At 49.1% G+C, this 25,366-nt stretch overlaps 1 protein-coding gene and 1 long non-coding RNA gene across 3 annotated transcripts in view; one reads left to right on the forward strand and one right to left on the reverse strand.

Annotated features, from left to right (window-relative positions):
• The window catches only part of LOC119119485 (inositol 1,4,5-trisphosphate receptor type 3-like), a 217,030-nt gene that overhangs the window by 180,591 nt on the left and 11,073 nt on the right, over positions 1 to 25,366 (forward strand). Inside the window, exons 16-17 of the mRNA XM_037245907.1 lie at positions 19,280 to 19,452; positions 19,521 to 19,640. Coding sequence (XP_037101802.1) covers positions 19,280 to 19,452; positions 19,521 to 19,640 — 293 coding nt within the window. The remainder of the gene's footprint in view (positions 1 to 19,279; positions 19,453 to 19,520; positions 19,641 to 25,366) is intronic.
• LOC119119512 lies at positions 10,346 to 17,630 on the reverse strand. Of its 2 annotated transcripts, XR_005097304.1 has the most exons (5): positions 17,225 to 17,630; positions 16,319 to 16,355; positions 15,579 to 16,222; positions 15,357 to 15,438; positions 10,346 to 10,765 (listed from the first exon to the last, which is right to left on the reverse strand). It is a non-coding gene; the product is annotated as an uncharacterized LOC119119512 (long non-coding RNA). The 2 variants fall into 2 exon arrangements; XR_005097303.1 differs by having other exon boundaries at positions 15,357 to 16,222.

Genomic DNA, 25,366 nt, shown 5'->3' on the forward strand with positions numbered 1-25,366 from the left:
AATTGAACGGATTTAAAGAATGACTATGATAGGGAAATAAAGACATTTTAAAGTTGTAATTACCGCATATAAAACCATGCTCAACATAGTTAATACGAAATAATCGATACCGAATTAAGGCTTAAGAAGAGATTTAATGAATAAGCAAGAAAAATAATTACAAGTCGAAAAAACAAAATAACAAGACTCACCCACTCAGAACAAAAGAGGAGACTAAAGGTCTAAAATCCTATTTGGTTGAACAAGTCGAGTGATCGGCTCTCCTTTGTTCCAAAATCCGAATTCTGTTTAAAAAAGAGGAAAGGTCTGGCCGTGAGGAGCATAGCCAAAAAAGTAAAATTGGCGTCTTCCCGTTTCTGCCCGGAGCGGCTGTCTCCTCTGCCTTCCTCTAAGCTTAAAATTTGACAAAGTCCAATTCGAAGACTCTGGAAATTCATCTTAGTAGATTTTGGTTCAATCTCAAAAAGAATGAAAAATCCATCTTCGTTCTTTTACTCCGGGCAGCGTCACGGCCATCGCCCTGACCAGGAAGAAGCGCACCCGCTCTGTGTCCGGGCAACATATTTATAGGCTTCTGGCATTACCTCATCGTAATACGTAGGTGCACCACGGTTGTCTTGGCAACCTTGCTTCAAGCAGCAACCACTGCGCCTGACCACAGTCCGTCACCGGATGCAGATGTTTCCTGTTTTGCTCGTTCTTCAACTTAATACATTCAGGTATGGATGGAACACCAATGTTAAATACAGGTTGGACAAAACATTGCAACATGAATCACATATATCTTGTCTAATAAAGATCAATCTCAACACATAATAGTACTTAACACAATAATGGGTTCCTCCAACTTAAACACATATATTGATATTGCTCAAGCTGTTACATCTTAAAATTATGGCATAGCAAACTCTTATTCCAAAATTGTGCGTTGTTACGTGTTTGAACAGGTCGTGTCCTCCCAATTGCTAACAATTTAATTTATTAGATTTGTTAAGATTCAAGATTCAAGAGTTTTTATTCGCCACGTTTGAGCGTGCCAAACAAGGAATTTGACTTCGGTAAAACACTTTAGACTTGACTTTAGACTTTAGACAGAACTTTATTGTCATTTTGTCAACACTAGGTGTGTACAAAACGAAATTTCGTTGCATACGGCTTTCAGCAAAACACACCCTCTGTTCAACATTTAGGTGACGAACAACACTCAGGACATGTGAATAATGGCAAAAACAGTGTAGACAAATTCAAAAAGGTGTGAAGAGCAGGATGTTATTGCACAGTAATGACTCTGAGACTCTATGAGTGGTGTGAGTTCATCAGAGCAACAGCCTAGGGGAAGAAGCTGTCTCTGTGTCTGCTGGTTTTGGCGTACCGAGCTCTATAACGCCGTCCGGAGGGGAGTAGTTCAAACAGACTGCAACCTGGGGGAGAAGGGTCTGTAGAGATGTTCCTTGCACGTTTCCTGGTCCTGGACAGGTACAAGTCTTGGATAGATGGGAGGTTGATTCCAATGATCTTTTCTGCAGTCCTGATTGTCCGTTGCAATCTGTGCTTGTCTTGTTTGGAGGCTGATCCAAACCAGACAGTGATGGAGGTGCAGAGGACAGACTGGATGATGGCAGTGTAGAAGGTCTTCAGAAGCTCTCGCGGCAGGTTGAACTTCTTGAGCTGTCTCAGGAAGTACAGCCTCTGCTGGGCCTTCTTCCGGACAGAGTCTATGTGGCCGGTCCATTTCAGGTCCCGAGAGATTGTGGTTCCCAGGAACTTGAAGGTGTCTGTGGAGGGAATAGTATTACTGCGGATAGTGAGGGGTAAAAGTGGTGAAGGGTCTCGCCTGAAATCCACTGTCATCTCCACGGTCTTGAGCGGGTTCAGCTCCAGATGGTTTTGGCTGCACCAGTGGACCAGCCATTCCACCTCCTGTCTGTACGCAGTCTCATCACCGTCCTGGATCAGTCCGATGAGAGTGGTGTCGTCTGCATACTTCAGGAGCTTCACAGGAGAGTCACCTGAGGAGAAATCATTGGTGTAGAGAGAGAAGAGCAGTGGGGAGAGGACGCACCCCTGAAGGGCTCCAGTATTGGTGGTCCGGGTGTCAGATGTGATGCCCCCCAGCCTCACACGCTGTCTCCTGTTGGTCTGGAAGCTGGTGATCCACTGACAGGTGGAGGCAGGCACCGCAAGCTGGATGAGCTTCTGTTGGAGGATGTCAGGAGCGATGGTGTTGAACGCCGAGCTGAAGTCCACGAACAGAATCCTGGCGTACGTTCCTGGGGTGTCCAGGTGGTGCAGGATGTAGTGCAGTCCCATGTTGACCGCATCATCCACTGACCTGTTTGCCCGGTAGGCAAACTGGAGGGGGTCAAGCAGGGGACCCGTGACCTCCTTCAGGTGGTTCAGCACTAACCTCTCGAAAGATTTCATGACCACAGATGTCAGTGCGACGGGTCTATAGTCATTCAAACCTGTGATGGCGGGCTTCTTGGCCACTGGAACGATGGTGGAGCGCTTGAAGCACGAGGGCACCTCACAAAGCTCCAGAGAACGGTTGAAGATCCGTGCAAAGGTGGGCGCCAGCTGCTCAGCGCAGACTTTCAAGCAGGAAGGTGACACGCCGTCTGGGCCCGGTGCCTTCCTGGTCTTTTGTCTCCGGAACATCTGGCGCACTTCCTCCTCGCGGACCTTTGAGTGCGGGCGCGGCCTCTGCAAGAGAGAGAGTGGGTGACAACGATGATAGAGGTGTGGACAGAGCAGTTGTGGGGAGAGGTGAGTATGTAGATTGTGCTGCAGGAAGTCCCGTTGTGTGGGAGGACCGATCAAACCTGCAGTAGAACTTGTTTAGCTGGTTAGCAAGCCTTGGGCTCTCCACAGGACGGGGGGGGGTCGTTTCTTGTAGCCCGTGATGCTCTGCAGACCTTTCCACACTGTTGAGGGATCAGGATTGGCAGAGAGGTGTCTCTTCAGGTTCTCCCCGTAACACCTCCTGGCTTTCCTGACCTCTCGGTTCAGTGTGTTTCTGGTCTGCCTGAACAGGTCGCGGTCGCCGCTCCTGTAGGCCTCCTCCTTGACTTTGCGCAGCCTCCTGAGGTTCGGTGTAAACCAAGGTTTGTCGTTGTTGTACGTGCAGAAGGTCTTAGTCTGCACACAGAGATCCTCACAAAAACTGATGTATGATGTGACAGTGTCAGTGAGTTCATGCAAGTCTGAAGTTGCAGCTTCGAAAGCTCCCCAATCGGTGCAGTCAAAGCAGGCTTGGAGGTCCTGCCTTGACTCCACTGTCCACTTCCTCACAGTCCTCACCACAGGCTTAGAAGTTTTTAGTTTCTGCCTGTAGGCCGGGATCAGATGAACTAGACAGTGGTCCGAGAGTCCTAAAGCTGCACGAGCCGCAGAGTGGTATGCATCCTTGATCACGATGTAGCAGTGGTCCAGAGTCTGTGCCCCTTTGGTGGGACACGTTACGTGCTGTCTGTATCTGGGGAGTTCGTGTGCGAGGTTCGCCCTGTTAAGATCACCCAGAACAATGATTAGTGAGTTTGGTAGAAGTTTCTCCATGTCTGTTACCTGGTCAGCCAGCATCTGCGTGGCTTCACTCGCACGTGCGTGTGGTGGGATCCCGTGGTGAATAGAACGGCCGGCAGTTTATGAAAAGTGTTTCTAGGAGAGGGCTGCAAAACTCTTTCAACACCGTGACATCAGTACACCAACGTTCATTAATGTAGAAACAGACCACCTCCCTTTGATTTTCAGGAGAGCTCCGCGCTGCGATCTGCTCGCGTTAGCCTGAACCCGGCTAGCTCCACGGCGTGGTGGGGGGTTCGTTCGCTGAGCCACGTTTCCACAAAGCACAGCGCGGCGGATCTGCTGAAGTCCGTGTTCCTTGAAGTGAGGAGCAGCAGTTCGTCCATCTTGTTCGCCAGGGAGCGGACATTCGCCAGATGAATTGACGATAGGGCAGAACGGAACTCTCTCTGCCTCAGCCTTACGAGTGCTCCGGGTCGTTTTCCACGCCGCCGTCGTCGCGCTAGCTTGTACAGCACCGCCGCTCCGGCTAGAATCTCAGACAAACAGTCTGAATTGGAGAGAACAGGAGAGAAAATACCAGAAGAAGACTGTCCGATGTTTAACAGCGCTTCTCTGGTAAAAGTGATCCGGGATGGACAGCAGAGGACACAGAAAACACACAAAATAAGACAAAAAAACGAGAGCGACTCACCGTGGCTGCCATCCGCGGCGCCATCATATGACGTAATTTCCATCAGGTCACCCCTATGTCAAGCTTTAACACCATCTCCTGGTGAAATTTTGAACTACTACATGTTTTGGGATAGCCAATGTACCTGGGCCAAATTCAATACCTAATTTTACACCATCTCGTACCACCATGCCACTTGACAAGTGCGGATGAATAATTCAACGTCAGATTATTCAAACTGTACAGAGGATGTAGACAGGGCTGTTGTCTGTCTTCTTATCTTTTCGACTTGGCAATTGAACCATTGGCAATAGCTCTCAGAGGGGATAACATGATTGCTGGAATTTCTCGAGAGGGAATCACTCACAATGTTTCCCTCTCTGCAGACGATTTATTGCTGTATATTTCCAATCTGTCTGTGTCCGTACCTCGGCTGCTCGAAGTACTTAATGAATTTGGCAATTTATCAGGATACAAATTAAATTATCCAAAGAGCTGTTCCCAATCAACAACATTGTTTAAGACTTCTCTGTTTATCCCTTTAAGGTGGAAAAAGATTCATTTAAATACTTGGGTATTGTCACCCGCACAATGCATGGATTATCCATTCAATCATCCATTTTCTTCCGCTTATCCAGGGTCGGGTTGCGGGGGCAGCAGCTTTAGGAGGGACTTCCGGACTTCCCTTTCCCCAGCCACTTCATCCAGCTCATCCCAGGGATCCCAAGACGTTCCCAGGCCAGCCGAGAGACATAGTGTCTCCAGCCTGTCCTGGGTCATCCACGGGGTCTCCTACCGGTGGGACATGCCCGGAACACCTCCCCAGGGAGGCGTCCAGGAGGCATCCTGATGAGATGCCCGAGCCACCTCATCTGGCTCCTCTCATCGTGGAGGACCAGCGGCTCTACTCCGAGTCTCTCCCGGATGACCGAGCTTCTCACCTTATCTCTAAGGGAGAGCCTGGACACCCTGCGGAGGAAACTCATTTTGGCCGCTTGTATCCGGGATCTCGTTCTTTCAGTCACGACCCATAGGTCATGACCATAGGTGAGGGTAGGAGCGTAGATCGACCGGTAAATTGAGAGCCTTGCCTTTTGGCTCAGCTCTCTTTACCACGACGGACCGGTACAGAGTCCGCATTACTGCCGACGCTGCACCGATCCGCCTGTCGATCTCACGCTCCATCCTGCCCTCACTCGTGAACAAGACCCCAAGATACTTAAACTCCTCCACTTGGGGCAGGATCTCATCCCCGATCCGGAGAGGGCATTCCCCCGAGGACAATGGACTCGGATTTGGAGGTGCTGACTCTCATTCCGACTGCTTCACACTCGGCTGCGAACCGCTCCAGTGAGAGCTGGAGATCAAGAAGCCAACAGCACCATGTCGTCTGCAAAAAGCAGAGACGCGATGCTGAGGTCCCCAAACCGGACACCCTCAATGCCTCGGCTGCGCCTAGAAATTCTGTCCACAAAAATTATGAACAGAATCGGTGACAAAGGGCAGCCTTGATGGAGTCCAACCCTCACTGGGAACGAATCCAACTTACTGCCAGAAATGCGGACCAAACTCTGGCATCGGTGATACAGGGACCGAACCGCCCTTCTCAGTTGGCTCGGCACCCCGTACTCCCGAAGCACCCTCCACAGAACTTCCCATCGGACACGGTCGAACGCCTTCTCCACAAAACACATGGGGACTGGTTGAGCAAACTCCCATGCCCCCTCGAGTATCCTGCCGAGGGTGTAGAGCTGGTCCACTGTTCCACAGCCAGGACGAAAGCCACACTGCTCCTCCTGAATCCGATGTTCGACCTCCCGACGGACCCTCCTCTCCAGCACCCCTGAATAGACCTTACCAGGGAGGCTGAGGAGTGTGATTCCCCTGTAATTGGAACACACCCTCCGGTCCCCCTTCTTAAAGAGGGGAACCACCACTCCAGTCTGCCAATCCAGAGGCACCATCCTCGATGTCCACGCAATGTTGTAGAGGCGTGTCAGCCATGACAGCCCCACAACATCCAGAGCCTTTAAGAACTCCGAGCGGATCTCATCCACCCCTGGGGCCTTGCCCTCAAGGAGTTTTTTAAGTACCTCAGTGACTTCGACCCCAGAGATTGGCGAGTACGCCTCAGAGTCTCCAGGCCCTGCTTCCACAATGGAAGGCGTGTAGGTGGAATTGAGGAGGTCTTCGAAGTATTCTCCCCACCGACTCATGACGTCCCGAGTCAAAGTCAGCAGCACGCCATCTCCACTGTAAACAGTGTTGACGTTGCACTGCTTCCCCCTCCTGAGACGCCGTATGGTGGACTAGAATTTTCTCGAATTCATCCGGAAGTCATTCTCCATGGCCTCGCCAAACTCCTCCCACGCCCGGGTTTTTGCCTCAGCAACCGCCGAAGCCACGTTCTGCTTGGTCATCCGGTACCTGTCAGCTGCCTCCGGAGTCCCGCAGGCCAAAACGGCCCGATAGGACTCCTTCAGCTTGACGGCATCCCTTACCGCCGGTGTCCACCAGCGGGTTCGGTGATTGCCGCCACGACAGGCACCAACGACCTTACGGCCACAGCTCCGGTCGGCTGCCTCAACAATGGAGGCGCGGAACATGGTCCACTCGGACTCAATGTCCCCCGCCTCCTCCGGAATGCTCTGATGGAGGTGGGAGTTTAAGCTCTTCCTGACAGGGGATTCTGCCAGACGTTCCCAGCAGACCCTCACAGTACGTTTGGGCCTGCCAGGTCGGACCGGCATCTTCCCCCACCATCAGAGCCAACCCACCACCAGGTGGCCCTTCGCTTCACCCGAGTGTCCAAAACATGCGGCCGCAAATCCCATGACACGACTACAAAGTCAATCATCGAACTGCAGCCCAGGGTGTCTTGGTGCCAAGTGCACACATGGACACCCTTATGCTTGAACATGATGTTCATCATTGACAATTCGTGTCGAGCACAAAATTCCAATAATAGAACACCGCTCGGGTTCAGATCGGGGGGCCGTTCGTCCCAATCAAGCCCTTCCAGGTCTCACTGTCATTGCCCACGTGAGCATTAAAGTCACCCAGTAGAACAATGGAGTCCCCAGAAGGAGCGCTCTCCAGAACTTCTTCCAGGGAGTCCAAAAAGGGTGGGTACTCTGAGCTGCCGTTTGACACAAATGACACAAACAACAGTCAGAACCATCCCCCCACCCAAAGGCGGAGGGAGGCTACTCTCTCGTTCACCGGGGTGAACCCCAATGTGCAGGCGCCCAGCTGGGGGGCAATAAGTATACCCACACCTGCTCGACGCCTCTCACCGTAGGCAACTCCAAAGTGGAAGAGAGTCCAGCCCCTCTCGAGAGGGCTTGTACTGGAACCCAAACTGTGCGTGGAGGCAAGTCTGACTATGTCTAGTCGGAACTTTTCTGCCTCGCACACTAGCTCGGGCTCTTTTCCAGCCAGAGAGGTGACATTTCATGTCCCAAGAGCCAGCTTCTGCAGCCGGGGATCGGACCGCCAAGGTCCCTGCCTTTGGCCGCCGCCCAGCTCACAATGCATCCGACCCCTTTGGCCCCTCCCACAGGTGGTGAGCCCATGGAAAGGGGGACCCACATTTCCTTTTCGGTCTGTGCCCGGCCGGGCCCCATGGGCGAAGGCGCTCGCCTTCAAGCCCCACCTCCAGGCCTGGCTCCAGAGGGGGGCCCCGGTGACCCGCGTCCGGGCGAGGGAAGTTTGTGTCCATATATCTTTTTAATCATAAGGGGCTTTTTGAGCCGTGCGTTGTCTGGCCCCTCACCTAGGACCCTTTTGCCATGGGTGACCCTACCAGGGGCATGAAGCCCCAGACAACATGGCTCCTAGGACACGCAAACCCCTCCACCACGGTAAGGTGACGACTCACGAAGGGGATGCATGGATTACGTGCTTGTAATTTTGATATATTGTTAGAAATCTATTGTACCAATACCAATCTCCAAATACCAATCTCTTTGACAGGCAGAATCAATATTATCAAAATGGCTATTTTGCTGAAATTCCTTTAGGTATTTCCTGTTTTTCTCACAAAGTCAATTTTCAAAAAATTAGACACTTCAATATCTTCATTTATATGGAACAACTCAAACCCTCAAATGAAAAATACTTTTCTAGAGGGGCCCAAAGAGGCTGCTGGACTTGGACTGCCTAATTTCCTCTTTAATTATTGGGCATCAAATATTGTTAAAGTGCTCCACTGGAAACATTTTTATGAGTACAACGAGGGTGAAATTTGGGCACAAATGGAGCTGATGACCAACCCGATATCATGGTTAACTTCCCTGGTGCCCCATGACAAAAAGCAACCAATAACCAACCCAATTGTGCCTAATCTCTTAAAATATGGTTTGCATTTAGACAGCATTTCCCTCTCCGGCAGGTGGGCAAGCATTTTCCTATATCGTCTAACCCTTTCTTTGTACCATCTGTGACTAATAAGGCATTCCAATGCTGGCACAACAAGGGTTTGAAGTCCTTTAATGAACTTTTCTTAAATTATACATTTAAATCATTGGAACTTTTAACTAGAGAGTGTGACATACCAGCTTATTTAGATATCTGCAAATATGTACTTTTTCGAAAAGACTATTTCCTTCTTTTCCTTATTTACCGCTCAAAAGTTCATTGGATGTAATTAAAGACACAGATCCACTTGGGAAGAGACGCATTTCACCTCTCTACAAATGAATCCAAAACTTGAAACCTATGACTTGGGGAAAAAAACTAGAAATGCTTGGGAGAAAGATGTTAAATCTGTCATATCGGCTGAAATAAGATAATAGATGATTTATCTTGTCTGACGCGCGTACACACCTCCTCTCTATGTATACGTCATGGCTTGATACAATTCAAGGTGCTCCACCGGCTTCACTATTAGCAAAGATTTTTCCAGGGATAGATCCTTCATGTCCCAGATGGAGTCATGCTCCAGCCACTGAAGGGCATATGTTGTGGTCTTGCCATGCCTTGGATAATTACTGGGGAAATATATTTCAGGTACTATCACGCATTTGACTTAATAAGCATAAGACTTAAACTCGAACTTCCGTACTACTACTTTTGGTGCAACACCACCACACTACAAGTGTAATAGACATCAGGAAGATGCTATTGCATTTGTTACTTTACTTGCTCACAGGCTCATTTTATCAGTGGAAATCTGGCAAGGCCCCTCCATTTACACAATGGCCAAAAGAGGTGCTTTTGTTTCTTCCATTAGAAAAGTTGTGTTACCGTCTCAACAAAAATTATCTGTGACCTGGAACCCATTTGTGGATTACGTGAAAATATTTTCTTTCGAGGTTTAGAATATTGGTTGTGTACATCTGTGAAGATCATATCCCCGCGAGCATTTTCACGTCTAATAGACGTCTATTAGACGTCTACATGCTACCCAGACGTCTCGGCTAAAACAAGTCTAAAAAGGTCTAAAAGTGAAATAAAAATAGACGTCTATGCCGTAGACGTCTATAGCATCTATTAGACGTCTATATGTGAAAGTTTTTTAGACGTCTACGGTATAGACGTCTATTAGACGTCTTTTAGACGTCTATATGTGAAAGTTATTTAGACGTCTACGGGATAGACGTCTATTAGACGTTTATTGAGTAGACGGTCGAATGATGGTTAATACCAGCTCAGTGACCTAGTGGTAGAGTGTCCGCCCTGAGAATGGAAGGTTGTGGGTTCAAACCCTGACCGGGTCATACTAAAGACTATAAAAATGGGACCCATTGCCTCCCTGCTTGGCACTCAGTATCAAAGGTTGGAATTGGGGGGTTAGATCACCAAATGATTCCCGAACGCAGCACCGCTGCTGCTCACTGCTCCCCTCTCCCCCAGGGGATGGATCAAAATCACACGGGGATGGGTTAAATGCAGAGGACAAATTTCACCACACCCAGATGTCTGTGTGACGATCATTGGGACTTTAACTTAACTTTCATACCTATTAGCGTGATTAGCGCTAATCGCGCTAATAGCTAGTGATCATTTGAACATCTAGACATCTATTCAACATTGAGGTTCTCTTCAATACATTTAACCTGTGATCCTTACCTTTGTGTAGTTCCAGGATGTTGTGAAAATGCATTTGATTCGTGATGGTCCACGGTGTGAAAATTAAAAAATTTTAACATAAAAATAGGTTTCAGTAACAGTCATACTTATGTTAGCTGCAGATATAAATACACCTTTTGATGTTAAAATTAACCAAAACGATAATTGAACCTAAATTTAAAAAAATTTCAAACATTATCCAACCATCACAAATATAAATGTGCAATGTTTTTAAATCATATGTTTAAAAATGTAAAAATATACATACACTGTTAAAAAATGGGGGCTATTTAATAGAACAAAACTACTAAGTTACAATATAAATATATACATACTTTATGTAGGACATATCAAATAAACAAAATAACCAGCTCGGTGAAACACAAGGCGGAAACAATATAAACATCACTCTCTTGTGGGGTTTTGATAGCCCCCTTTGCTACTCAGAGCCTGTTTTAATTTTAAAGCCATTGCGGTCCTTGTTTCATCATCCGTGGCCTCTGTTGTAAGGGAGCAGATAGTACAGCCAAGTGCGTAGCGACAGAGACTTTATTGTGGGGGAAAGATGGGAATAGCTGGCGCTGGAGCGGCAATCTGGCTGGGGTGGACAGGCAATTCTGCGGGATTTCCAAATTGTTAAGCGAGTCAGGTTCACAGGGACTGATGAGCGAAGCAGCATCACGGGACAGACTGACACTCGGGTCTGCGCTGGCGGCGCTGATATAGCACTGTCAATGAGCCCGTGGCAGGTGGCGGCGATTCCGCTGACAGGGGGGCGTGGTCGTGTCGCAGGTGGCGCCAGCACGTGACAGAACCCCCCACCACAAGGGACGGCTCCCGACATCCCCAGGAACCAAAACAAAAAAAGAAGGCAACCCCCCAGACGACCTGCAGGGGAGGTCAGTACTCCGCCGAAGCGTCCGACTCCTCGCCGGACGCAGGATCGACGGACGCGGGAGCAGAAGACCCCGGTGGCGGCGGACAAGGCCGCCCCGGACCCTCACCCCTGGTCCCCTCGTCCCCCCTCGGGCGCCCGCGCCGAGGACCCGGTTGGTCCGGATGACAGCGATGGAACTCCGTGATGAGCGAACGGTCGAGTATCCAGCGGCTCGGCACCCAGGAGCGGTGCGCGTCGTCATAACTCTCCCAATCCACGAGGTATTGGAGGCCACGACCGCGCCGCCGCGATCGGAGCAAGGAGCAGACGGCGTAAGCCGGACCCCCATCGACGAGCTGGGGCGGCGGCGGCGGGTCGGGCGCCGGCGCGCTCTTAAAGATGGGCCACACACGGGACACGTGGAACGTGGGGTGAACCTTCATGGAATCTGGAAGGAGAAGACGGACGGCGGACGGGCCAATCACCTTCTGAATAGGGAACGGTCCATCAAAGCGGGGCGCCAGCTTGCGGGATCCCGCACGCAGCGGCAAATCCCGCGTCGAGAGCCACACACGCTGCCCCACTCTGTACTCCGGAGCCGGCGTCCGGCGCTTGTTCGCCTGGCGGGCGTAGCCTGAAACAGAGCGGAGAAGAGTGATCCGGGCCCTCGCTCAGGCTCGATGACAACGGTGGACACAAGCCTGGGCCGACGGGCACGCCGCACCACGCTCCTGGTGGGCAAGCAAGGGTGGCTGGTACCCGAAAACGCAGTGGAAAGGCGAAAGTCCCGTGGCCAAGCTGGGGAGGGAATTGTGAGCATACTCTACCCAGGGAAGCTGTTGGACCCACCCGCGCTGGTCCCCGGCGGCCATGCATCAGAGGGACCTGCCCAGTTCCTGGTTCAGGCGCTCCGCTTGACCATTGGACTGAGGGTGAAACCCCGAGGAGAGGCTGGCCGTAGTGCCGAGGAGTCGGGAGAACTCCGCCCAGAAGGTGGAAGCGAATTGTGGACCTCGGTCTGACACGATGTCTTGTGGGAGACCATGGAGTCGAAACACCTCCCGCACCATGATGAATGCAGTCTGCTTCGCAGATGGGAGCTTAGGCAGAGGAATGAAATGTGTTATCTTGCTGAAACGGTCCACCACCGTGAGGACCACCGTGTTTCCTTCTGAGGGGGGGAGGCCCGTGACAAAGTCGACCGACAGGTGAGACCAGGGACGCCGGGGAACCGGCAAGGGTTGAAGCAGCCCGGCCGGAGGTCGAGTAGACGTCTTACAGCGGTTACAAATTGAGCAGGCTCTGACGTAATTTCCGATGTCATAGTTCCGTTCTGAGGCTGACAAGCGGCGAGAAAAGAAGGCACACGGGTGGAGACGATCGTCTTGGCGGCTACGTTGGGACAGCACCGCCCCGACACCCACGTTCGAGGCGTCCACCTCGACCACGAACTGTCTGTCGGGCTCGGGGACTCGGAGGATGGGAGCGGATGTGAATCTCCTCTTAAGCTCCTGAAATGCCTGTTCTGCCCGTTCCGTCCATTTGTACGGGGAGGCGGGGCTGGTAAGGGCGGTGAGGGGCGCGGTCACCGTGCTGTATCCACGGATAAAGCGGCGATAAAAGTTCGCGAATCCTAAGAACTGTTGCAGCCGCTTGCGTCTTTCGGGAACAGGCCATGACGTGACCGCTTGCACCTTCCCAGGGTCCATTTCGATGGATCCCTCACGCACCACGTAGCCGAGGAATTTGACAGAAGGTGCGTGGAACTCGCACTTCTCTGCCTTCACGTAGAGCGGATTCTCCAGGAGGCGGCGCAGCACCGCCCGAACATGCCTGATGTGCTCAGGGAGCGAGCGGGAGAAGATGAGGATGTCGTCCAAATAAACGAACACGAATTTGTCCAGCATGTCTCGTAAAACGTCATTTATCAAGGACTGGAAAACCGCTGGGGCGTTGGTGAGCCCAAATGGAACCACCAAGTACTCGTAGTGTCCGCTCGGGGTGTTGAAAGCCGTCTTCCACTCGTCTCCCTCCCGGATGCGGATCAGGTGGTAGGCGTTGCGAAGATTCAGCTTTGTGAAGATGGTGGCACCCTGAAGGCTCTCGGAGGCGGAAGAAAGAAGAGGCAGAGGGTATCGGTTCTTTATAGTGATCTTGTTTATTCCCCGGTAGTCGACACACGGGCGGAGCGTGCCCTCCTTCTTCTTCACGAAGAAGAAACCCGCTCCAGCAGGCGAATAGGACGGCCAGGGTCTCCCGGATGTATTCCTCCATAGCCCGGCGCTCAGGAGCGGACAGGGAGTAGACGCGTCCCTTGGGAGGGAAGGTGCCGGGATACAGATCGATGGCGCAATATTAGGACCGGTGTGGGGGAAGAGAAGTGGCCCTTTCTTTACTAAAAACCTCTTTGAGTTCGTGATACAACGCTGGAACATTGGAGATGTCGGGACTGTACCTGGGCGGGGCTCTCCCGAGTGGGCTGGTGGCCGCCTTCAGGCACACCCGATGGCAGCGTTCACTCCACTGCCGAACAACCCCCACTTCCCAGTCCAGCACCGGGTTGTGCTGCCGCAACCAAGGGTGCTCCAGTATCAGCCGCTGTCCTGGGAGGGAAAGAAGAAAAAACTGTATGGTTTCATGGTGCTTGCCGGAGAGTAGTAACTTAACTGGTTCCGTCACGAAAGCCACCTCGCCGATCAGACGGCCATCAATGGCACGTGCGGGAATGGGGGGGCTCAGAGGCAGGAAGTCGATACCCCACTGACGAGCCAGGCCAATGTCCATGATGTTCCCCTCTGCTCCGGAATCCACCAAGGCTGCCACGTTCTGGTCGCCCGCTGCAAGCTGGACACATGTCTGTAGCGTGAGCGTGCTGGGACTGGGAGAGCCGGTGCTGGTCGAGCTCACGCGGATCCCCCGACGCCGCGTGAGCTCTGGCCCTTTTAACGGGCACCCCGCCACCCGATGACCCCCCTCCCCACAGTACGAACACAAGCCCAGTGAGAGGCGTCGACGGTGCTCCTCTGAGGGGACCCGAGCCCCTCCCAGGTCCATGGGCTCGGCTGGTGGTGTGGTTGGCGGGTCCCGAGCAAACGAAGGAGGGTGACCACGCGGGTTCCACAGGGACCTCCGCTCCCGATCGCGCCGCCGAGTCCGGCTCCGCCGGTCTACTCGGGCCGCTAAGTCCATCGCGCCCTCCAGGGTTCGCGGGCGATCGTAACACACTAATTCGTCCTTCATATACTCAGCGAGACCGTTGAGGAAGGTGTTAACGAGCGCCGGCGTGTTCCATCCGCTGCTGCCGGCCAACGTCTGGAACTTAAGCGCGTACTCCGCGACCGATCGGCTACCTTGACGCAGCGTCGCCAGTTCCTCGGCGGCATCTTCGGTGGCGGAGCCCAGGTCAAATAGGCGGAGCAATTCCTCCACGAAGGCGTCGAACGACTCGCAAGCCGGGGCCATTCTCTCGTATTCGGCCAGACCCCACAGCCGCGGCGCGCCTCACCCGTGAGGTGGGTTAGGACGCACCCAACCTTGGCAGGTTCCATTGCAAACGTGACGGGCTGGAAGCCGAACATTATACGGCAGTTAGTCACGAATGCCCTCACGTGCTTGGGATCTCCGTTAAACTTCTCAATGTAGCCGAGGCGGGGCTCCGGGACGTCCGCGAGCCTCCTGGCCTCGGCAGACGGGCGGTGCGGGGGTGCCGTGACAGCCGGGGACGCACCTACCGACAGTCTCTGGAGGGCTTGGGCCATCTCCTGCTGCTGTAGCTGATGTTGTTGACCCACCTCGATCAGATTCCGGATGTCGGCGGACAGGCTGCTGATGGCGATCTCGGCTCGCTCCAGTCGGCTCAATGCCGTCTCGTCGTTCGCTGGCTGCATAGCAATGGTCAGTCTGTACTGTAAGGGAGCAGACAGTACAGCCAAGTGCGTGGCGACAGAGACTTTATTGTGGGGGAATGATGGGAATAGCTGGCGCTGGAGCGGCGATCTGGCTGGGTTGGACAGGCAATTCTGCGGGATTTCCAAATTGTTAAGCGAGTCAGGTTCACAGGGACTGATGAGCGAAGCAGCATCACGGGACAGACTGACATTCGGGTCTGCGCTGGCGGCGCTGATATACTGCTGTCAATGAGCCCGTGGCAGGTGGCGGCGATTCCGCTGACAGGGGGGCGTGGTCGTGTCGCAGGTGGCGCCAGCACGTGACATCTGTGCGTGTCGCCAACAGCTTCTACAAAGATGAACTCGATGGACATCGGGCACCACCCATTGTAGACCTTGGGATTACTCTGGATAAGAAATATCAATATGGGAAAAAAAACGACTACCTGTAAAATAGTTTTTCCTTGATGCATCTCATGTCAATCGCACATTTCGAACATGAAGCAATCGCACAGGAACGAGCAGACAGGTTTTTTTTTTTATTTACCAGCGCTATCAGAGCAGTCTTCCTGAGGGCCCTCTGCACGAGTCACATGAGCACGCATATTGAACGTTGTCATTTGTTTAGAGTCTAGAGACAACAGAAAAAAAATTTCAACATTGAGCGCAGCCACCACATCGTAAGCCTTCACTGTTGTCTTTTTTTAATCTACAGTACAGATGTCAAACTAATCATCCCTGTCCATGGTCTTGGAAACATGCAGGTCTTCAAATCAGTGGCCTCCTAACACAAGACTGCTTTGCAATCTGTATACAAGGAATTATGAACAGTGTCTCAGAAGAGTGGAATTAAGAGTAGACAAAATTGAATTGAGGATTTTTTTTCTTGTAAATCAAGCAAAAAATAACTGAAAAGTCAGTAACTTTGACAGTACATTAATTAAACCAAACAGGTTCCATTTGGAAGCAATCAAGAGTGAGGGGGAGGACATCCAAAATTTTGATTAACCAATATCGAGCTTAATCATTCTGTCATTCAGTCTTGCATCCTGTTTGTCATTTATTTCCTTGGACATCATGTCAAAGGTCTCCAGCTCAGTCATGGACACCGTCTGCGTCACATTCTGAACGAGAGTTGAGGCTCCTCAGCCCCGATTGCCAGAAGGGGCTCCACGATGACCTTCAGAAACTCTGAGAAAAAAGAGAAATAGAAATAAAATACTCACTTAAATTACTGCAGCTATGACCTCTTTTTAAATGACTAATGCCTACAAAAAAAATGCTTACTTTTCCCTGTCATGGGCGTTTCACACTCTCTTCCTAGCTGTTGGAGAAATGAAGCAAATGTTAGCTGCAAGATTCAAATGAACCATTCTCCAATGATAAACTTTGCCCTGTTTGAAAAAAAAAATGGCATTCTGTCTGTGCCTTTGAATGTGGTGCAATTTAATTTGGCTGTTGTACATATCCAATCACGTTATTTTAAAATAGGACTGATACAATTGCTTGTTCTACAAGTTGTTATCCAAATGATGAAAATGTACAGGGTAAACCGGGGTTTTATTTTGCACTTTGACATCCGCCCCGGTTTCCGGAGTGTGACAGTCATGAATGCAAGTTCCATATTGAAGATTGCAATTACGCTTTTTGCATATGCTCGTCAGTAGCTAAGCATACATATATGCTTATATATATCCATCCATCCATTTTCTGAACCGCTTAGTCCCCACGGGGGTCGCGGGAGTGCTGGAGCCTATCCCAGCCGTCATCGGGCAGTAGGCGGGGGACACCCTGAACCGGTTGCCAGCCAATCACAGGGCACACAGAGACAAACAACCATTTGCACTCGCACTCACACCTAGGGACAATTTGGAGTCTTCAATCGGCCTACCAAGCATGTCTTTGGGATGTGGGAGGAAATCGGAGTGCCCGGAGAAAACCCACGCGGGCCCGGGGAGAACATGCAAACTCCACACAGGGAGGGCCGGAGGTGGAATCGAACCCGCACCCTCCTAACTGTGAGGCGGACGTGCTACCCAGTGCGTCACCGAGCCGCCTTGCTTATATATATATTCAATATATATTGATATTATATATATATTCAAACCACCAATTACAGATCAATTTCCAAAGTAACGCAAGACAGTTGTGATTACTTCTACGATCAAGAATAAGTAAAAAATCAATCCGTACCTTGTGGAGTCCGGTCAGTTTTTAATACAGATGCTCCTCCTTTCTCCAGGCTTGGAGTCTGAAAAAGAGGGTAAGGGAAAAAGATGTCTGATTTGATAATTCACCCATTAACCGCTATTAATCACATGACACAACACAATTTAAACTTTTGAAGTGATTTGCCTTAGAGTTCCAAGCCCTGTTGAGCGCAAAACAAAGTTAGGTGCACATTTTAATGACATCAGAAGATAAAAACCTACCTTTTCACGTGCCACTCCTTGAGCTAAATCTGGAGTCACAAATCACAACATGGGTAAAAAGGGAAATTACATCTTTGCCATGCCATCAGAAAATCTCAAATTTGTGATCTATACTTACTGTTTGATCTTGTTTTTGTTTTATAATAGCATGGCGATTTTTGAAAGCGAGCTGCTGACATCTGCAAAAGCAATGCCATTATTAACAGTAGTTTTGAATTCACATATGAATTGTAAATGCATACGGCTGAACCCTCCATCCATCCATCCATCCATCCATTTTCCGAACCGCTTAGTCCCCACGGGGGTCGCGGGCGTGCTGGAGCCTATCCCAGCCGTCATCGGGCAGTAGGCGGGGGACACCCTGAACCGGTTGCTAGCCAATCGCAGGGCACATACGGCTGAACCTCTTGTTAAAAATAGCATTTCTTTTTTAAATGTAGGCAGTTATATGCCTTATATGTACAGTTATAAACTTTCAAAAACATTTTATTCACTTGAGATTTTTTTTACTTAAGAAAACCACTACATACACCACATACACAAACTTTTTGGAATTTGAAGCAAATTCACTTAAGCTACCATCAACGTTTAGCGACCATTAACGTTTGTGTCAGCTCTTCTCTTCACAAAGCAACTAGTCACGTAGCAAAAACGAAGGACTAGCAGGCAAGCTACAATTTAAGTCCAAGCTTGAAATCGATTGATAATGAAATGGACAAACTTTGCAGGACAAAACAACAGCTCTTACTGAAAAACCTCAAAGGCTCACCTGATACCAGACTTCTTTTGTGTCTTTTTTCTATTTTGTCTTTAGAAGCAACAGGCTCAAACCCATAGGCCACTTTACTTGCGCTGCACACTTCTTGTTTTTTTTACGGTGGCGCACAATTTATGCACGTGTCTGCCCCTAGTGTTTCGAACGAAGCAATACAACATTGCAATCCTATCCAATTACAGCTGGTTTAGGGTTCAATATCTCATATTTGATAGATTTAATTTTGGCATCTATGGAATAACCTAATATAGACTTCTATATCAGGTTACAGAAATAACCACACTTCACAGGGATCATTGTTATGTACATTATTTATACAACTTATAGCTGGTTTAGGGTTTAATATGTCATATTTGATGGTGGGGACAAGCGGTATAGAAAATGGATGGATGGATGGATGGATGGATGGATGGATGGATGGATGGATGGATGGATGGATGGATGGATGGATGGATGGATGATTTAATTTTGGCCTCAGGTTACAGAAATAACCACACAGAGGCTCTTCAGCGGGCTATTTGCGGTTAACGGTACAGGTTGATCCCTCTCGAGGTAGACAGGTTTCAAGCGATCAATGGATACCCAGTTACTGCAGACGTCCATGTCAAGGCCGCTTTCTCCACTCACTTCTGAACTACGTAAGGGCCATGGTATGGTCTCGTGAGCGGTGGTCTGTGGGTGTCGATCCTTACAGAAACATGCGTACATGATTGCAATACAGGGCGGTTGGGCACTCCGGTTTCCTCCCACCTGGTAGGCCGATTGAGCACTCCAAATTGTCCCTAGTTGTAAGTGGGAGTGCGAATGGTTGTTCGTCTCTGTGTGCCCTGCGATTGGCTGGTAACCAGTTCAGGGTAATTTCCGCCGACTGCCCAATGACTGCTGGGGTAGGCTCCAGCACGCCCGCGACCCCCGTAGGGACGAGTGGTACAGATAATGAATGGATGGATGATATTTGATCTATTTCTGTTGTTTTGTTACAGCTGCAGCTGTTGTGAAGCACTATGTAAATGAAGTTGTTGTATTGTATTTTTTTTCCAGGAGTACATCGCCAAGCAGTTTGGCCTGATGCAGGGTCAGATCGGCTATGACATCCTGGCAGAGGACACAATCACCGCACTATTACATAACAACCGCAAGCTGCTGGAGAAGCATATCACCAAGACCGAAGTGGAGACCTTTGTTAACCTAGTCCGAAAGAACCGTGAGCCCCGGTAGGCATGCCATCGCAGCACAGCAGTTAGTGTGAGAGAGAGCGTAATTGCACTTATTCTGTCTACAGTTTTTTGGACTACCTATCGGACTTGTGTGTCTCCAACAACGTGGCCATCCCCGTCACTCAGGAACTCATCTGCAAGTGTGTGCTTGAACCCAAAAACCAGGACATCCTCATCAAGACAGAGTGAGCGTGGTGGGATGTGGGTAATGGCGCATGCATACTGATAATCACACTGGATTTGATTATTTTTCCTGCCTTTCATTCCAAGTTAGCGAAGGCCAGACTATTGTCATATTATCAAGATTATCAAGAGCATTTATCCTTTTTGGTGGGGTGTGCTAACACTAGAAAGCCCAGAACATTGTAACAAGACAATTAGATTCGCAATTAAAGCCACTGAGTGGCTGTCAGGTCTAAGTACCATCAGACATTAAACCACACGCTGGAAGGAAGAGGAGAAGACAACCAGAACAGGTTTACTCGCGAGGAGAACGATAGAGAAAGGAACCTCAGTTAAAATCTCCATCAATTCTGAGTCCTTACTCCACGTGCTCCTCTTTTTAATGTTTTGGTTGCCCTGGTTACAGAGGCGTTGCTACACTAAAGGGAGGGGAGATTGTGGCTGTAGCAACGCTGATTAGCTAAGGAATGTAATGTGGTGTGAATTAGCACTTCATTGTCGGCCCGTGACCCCCGCAGAGTTTGTCCTCTTTCCTCAACCAGCTGTCTTCCCCCATGGTTGGCTGACTCGTCCTCGACTGTGATCAGATAACTTGAATCACGTTGATTGCCGCTTTCCTGTGGAACAATGCAACTAAACCTTTGCTAACTTTATCTACTTGGCAAATTAACACAATAATAATGAGTAACTTGTCCTAAACACTTCAACACACATTAAGTAAATGTGAGGTAACTGGTATGCAGTTCCTTAAACAAACATTGAGTAAATATGGGATAACTTGTATGCAACTACTTCAAACTGTATATAACACTTAACAAAGAAAAACAGTTCTGATCAACAACAATCTATGAACCAAACCTACAGTTAACTAAAAGGAATGAAGTTTCTTTGAACCAAATAAGAACATTTCGCCTATGCAAATAAGCTCTGCTCATTGTTAGTGAAGGCCTCTTACAGGAACAAAAACACACAGACAACATAAGGACAGGAAGGATACATATGGCTGACAGGGATCAAAAGACATCCCTGTCACTAAAGAGGAAGAACCTAGATAAAAGGAAAGTCATAAACTTGTAAAGACAAGGCCTCCAGGTCTGGCAGGCCAAGGCTTCACTTAAATTATTCCAACAGTGGCAAATATTTCTCATTGTGGGTGAAGGTAGCAAAATGCTAACCTGACAAAATTAGATACATGAATCACTCAACTTCATTATCCACAGTATAAATCTGGGACTGCTTCACTGTTATCTGTTCCAGAAAAGAGGGGCAATTGCATACAACACTAAATGGGTGATGTGGCAACTTGTGCAGCAGAAATCCTAATCACTGACACAACCTGATAAAGGGAGGACTCAGGCTCAGAGATAGATTGCCGTCAAGGCAGCAATTTATTAAATAAAGTATAAAGCAAAACACCTCAAACTAAGGGAAAAACAACGGGGCTGCAAAAGTTCAAACAAAAGGTGCTTCAAAAGAGGGAGTTCTTGGCAAAGTGCAAACAAACAATGAGAAAAAAGTAACAACAAAAAGGTTCTCACTGTGAGGTGAAGTGAATGCTAGGCTAGGCTAGGCTACGAGAGCTATGGACACTTCAGTGCACACGAGGAAAACACTTTGGCACAAGATAGCGGAGATACACAATTTAGGGAGCGCGCTATCTGCGCCTCACGGCAAAAGCCACACCTGTTATCCAATTTACTCACTGCGTGCTCGTTTGATTTCTTCAGATTTAGGAAAATGCTAAGACACTGAAGCAGAAATTAGACTTACACAGGTTGGTTGAGTTCAATCACAATTCTTGTTAAGAAAGCTCTGTTTTCAGGAAAGTACAATACAGCGCTGGGCCTTTCAAGAGCAGAAAGTCTCCATTCAGAAAAGGCAACGTTCAAGGTTCTTTGGTCAGCCTATATTCAGTTGCACATGCCGGTGTAGGCCGAGTTTGATGGGTGATGAGTCTTTGGGGTGGGGCAAGTTCGCAGTAGAGTTTGATTCCATGGGAGTGGGTGCTGGTTATGGGCGATTCAGTGTGTGTGTGGGGGGGCTGTTGTCTTCCATCTTGTCTTTCGGCCTTGGCGATCATCTTTGGCCGAGTCCTTGGCTGTCTCCCTCTGGCACCTGCTGGTTTTATCTCCAAGTGACCTTCCTGTAAACATTCTGCTCCATTCTTACACTGTCGCACCTCATCCATTCGTCATTCTTTCAATTTTGTCATTTTGTACGGAATTATGTGAGCTTTTGGCTGTGACATCATCGATTTATTAATGTTCCCTGACTATGCAAAGTTTGTTCTTTTGATACTCCATGTCTTTGCTTACATCATTACATTCTTAGTTTAATCATGCTTCCAACCGTATCTTTTCTTTGTTAGGCAAAATATTTCCCTCTGTGCAGAGCGTTCAGTAGTAATCGAAAAGCTGGCGTCTCGCATTTAGGCGACATATGACGTTTAGTCAAAACACAAGATATAATCAAGTACTGAACGGTCAAGACGACTCTGGCCGTGTCCATGATTTAGAGAAAAAACATCAGGCATGCATTACACAGTTCCTTAAGGGTCATTAAGCTATTCAGGCAATATATCAAAAAACATTTGTTATTTCAAAGTGCTCAAAAATATATATCAGATCATAAAGTTATAAAAACCTTTGTCATTACCACCTATCAAAAATGTCTAGTTATGTCTTCTTTATTGATTTGGTGTGTAAGTATAATTATATGCTTAAAATGTTTCTTTTATTGATTTAAAATGTGAATATACTTTTCTGTTTATGTACTTTATTCAATGAGGTTTGAGCATATCTGTTTTTGTAGCTAGGCAGGACTTTTTGTATTTCGACCCCATTCCTTCAAGAACCCTGGTTCAACCCAGAACTCCATAAACTTAACAACTTCGACAGCTAGAACGATTATGCAAGAAAACCGGCCTCACAGTCCATGCCCTTGCTTACAAAGACCTCATGCACCATTATAAATCAGCCTTTAACAAAGCCCGCTCATATTATTACTCTGGCATCATCCACTCTGGTTCTTCAAACCCACATTCCCTGTTTTCGACCATAAATGAAATTTTGGAGAATTTGGTTGAATTTCAAATTTGAAAGTTTGGAATTTTTGGTAGGTGAGAAGTTGTGGAATAGGTAGGCAAAAGATGAGCAGTTGAAAGTTGGAATGGGTTGAATCGGTTGAAAAATGTAGAAATTAGAGGTGAAAAACGAAATTATTTGAAATTTTGTCGAAATTTTAAACGTGAAAACGTGAAATTTTTTAATTTGGCAATTTTGGGAATGTCGAGAATCTTTCCGAATGTGATTCGAATGTGCTGAATGATGTGAATTTCAAATTGGAATGACGTAAATTTGAAATGTCGAATGAGCCATTAAGAATGAATGGGGAAAGATTTGCCGTAAACTTGCGAATTTTGCGAAAACGGAAAATTTTCGGAAAGAGAAAAATGGAAGCGCTCATCTCGTGACTATTTGGAATACGTCAAAAGTGGAATGGAGTGAATCGGATGAATTATGTGGAAGAAGAAGCGGGACAAAAAAGTGACGGGAATAAAATATAATAAGATTCAAGATTCAAGAGTTTTTTATTCGCCATGTTTGAGCGTGCCAAACAAGGAATTTGACTTCGGTAAATCACACCCTCTGCTCAACATTTAGGTGACTAACACTCAGGACATGTGAAAAATGGCAAATATTCTCAAACATCCCCTGATCTTAAACTCCCAAAAGGGCAAGGAAAAACTCAAAACTCCAGCTAGGGGAAATGAGAAACCTTGAGAAGAGACCACAGATGGGAAGGTCTCTTATCCAGGATGACCAGGCTGCAATGGATGCAGAGAGGACACATAGTACAAACAGTGTAGACAAATTCAAAAAAGGTGTGGAGAGCAGGATGTTATTGCACAGTAATGACTCTGAGACTCTAAGAGTGGTGTGAGTTCATCAGAGCAACAGCCTGGGGGAAGAAGCTGTCTCTGTGTCTGCTGGTTTTGGCGTACCGAGCTCTATAACGCCGTCCAGAGGGGAGTAGTTCAAACAGACTGCAACCAGGGTGAGAAGGGTCTGTAGAGATGTTCCTTGCACGTTTCCTGGTCCTGGACAGGTACAAGTCTTGGATAGATGGGAGGTTGATTCCAATGATCTTTTCTGCAGTCCTGATTGTCCGTTGCAGTCTGTGCTTGTCTTGTTTGGAGGCCGATCCAAACCAGACAGTGATGGAGGTGCAGAGGACAGACTGGATGATGGCAGTGTAGAAGGTCTTCAGAAGCTCTCGCGGCAGGTTGAACTTCTTGAGCTGTCTCAGGAAGTACAGCCTCTGCTGGGCCTTCTTCCGGACAGAGTCTATGTGGCCGGTCCATTTCAGGTCCTGAGAGATTGTGGTTCCCAGGAACTTGAAGGTGTCTGTGGAGAGAATAGTATTACTGCGGATAGTGAGGGGTAAAAGTGGTGAAGGGTCACGCCTGAAGTCCACTGTCATCTCCACGGTCTTGAGCGGGTTCAGCTCCAGGCTGTTTTGGCTGCACCAGTGGACCAGCCGCTCCACCTCCTGTCTGTACGCAGTCTCATCACCGTCCTGGATCAGTCCGATGAGAGTGGTGTCGTCTGCATACTTCAGGAGCTTCACAGGAGAGTCACCTGAGGAGAAATCGTTGGTGTAGAGAGAGAAGAGCAGTGGGGAGAGGACGCACCCCTGAGGGGCTCCAGTATTGGTGGTCCGGGTGTCAGATATGATGCCCCCCAGCCTCACACGCTGTCTCCTGTTGGTCAGGAAGCTGGTGATCCACTGACCGGTGGAGGCAAGCACCGCAAGCTGGATGAGCTTGTGTTGGAGGATGTCAGGAGCGATGGTGTTGAACGCCGAGCTGAAGTCCACGAACAGAATCCTGGCGTACGTTCCTGGGGTGTCCAGGTGGTGCAGGATGTAGTGCAGTCCCATGTTGACCGCATCATCCACTGACCTGTTTGCCCGGTAGGCAAAGTGGAGGGGGTGACATCCTTCAGGTGGTTCAGCACTAACCTCTCGAAAGATTTCATGACCACAGATGTCAGTGCGACAGGTCTATAGTCATTCAAACCTGTGATGGCGGGCTTCTTGGCCACTGGAACGATGGTGGAGCTCTTGAAGCACGAGGGCACCTCACACAGCTCCAGAGAACGGTTGAAGATCCGTGCAAAGGTGGGCGCCAGCTGCTCAGCGCAGATTTTCAAGCAGGAAGGTGACACGCCGTCTGGGCCCGGTGCCTTCCTGGTCTTTTGTCTCCGGAACATCTGGCGCACTTCCTCCTCGCGGATCTGGAGTGCGGGCACGGCCTCTGCAAGAGAGAGAGTGGGTGACAACGTTGATAGAGGTGTGGACAGAGCAGTTGTGGGGAGAGGTGAGTATGTAGATTGTGCTGCAGGAAGTCCCGTTGTGTGGGAGGACCGATCAAACCTGCAGTAGAACCTGTTTAGCTGGTTAGCAAGCCTTGGGCTCTCCACAGGACGGGGGGTTCGTTTCTTGAAGCCCGTGATGCTCTGCAGACCTTTCCACACTGTTGCGGGATCAGGATTGGCAGGTGTCTCTTCAGGCTCTCCCCGTAACAACTCCTGGCTTTCCTGACCTCTCGGTTCAGTGTGTTTCTGGTCTGCTTGAACAGGTCGCGCTTGCCGCTCCTGTAGGCCTCCTCCTTGACTTTGCGCAGCCTCCTGAGGTTCGGTGTAAACCAAGGTTTGTCGTTGTTGTA

Source organism: Syngnathus acus, chromosome 2, assembly GCF_901709675.1.
Source record: "Syngnathus acus chromosome 2, fSynAcu1.2, whole genome shotgun sequence".
NCBI classification, from domain to species: domain Eukaryota; kingdom Metazoa; phylum Chordata; class Actinopteri; order Syngnathiformes; family Syngnathidae; genus Syngnathus; species Syngnathus acus.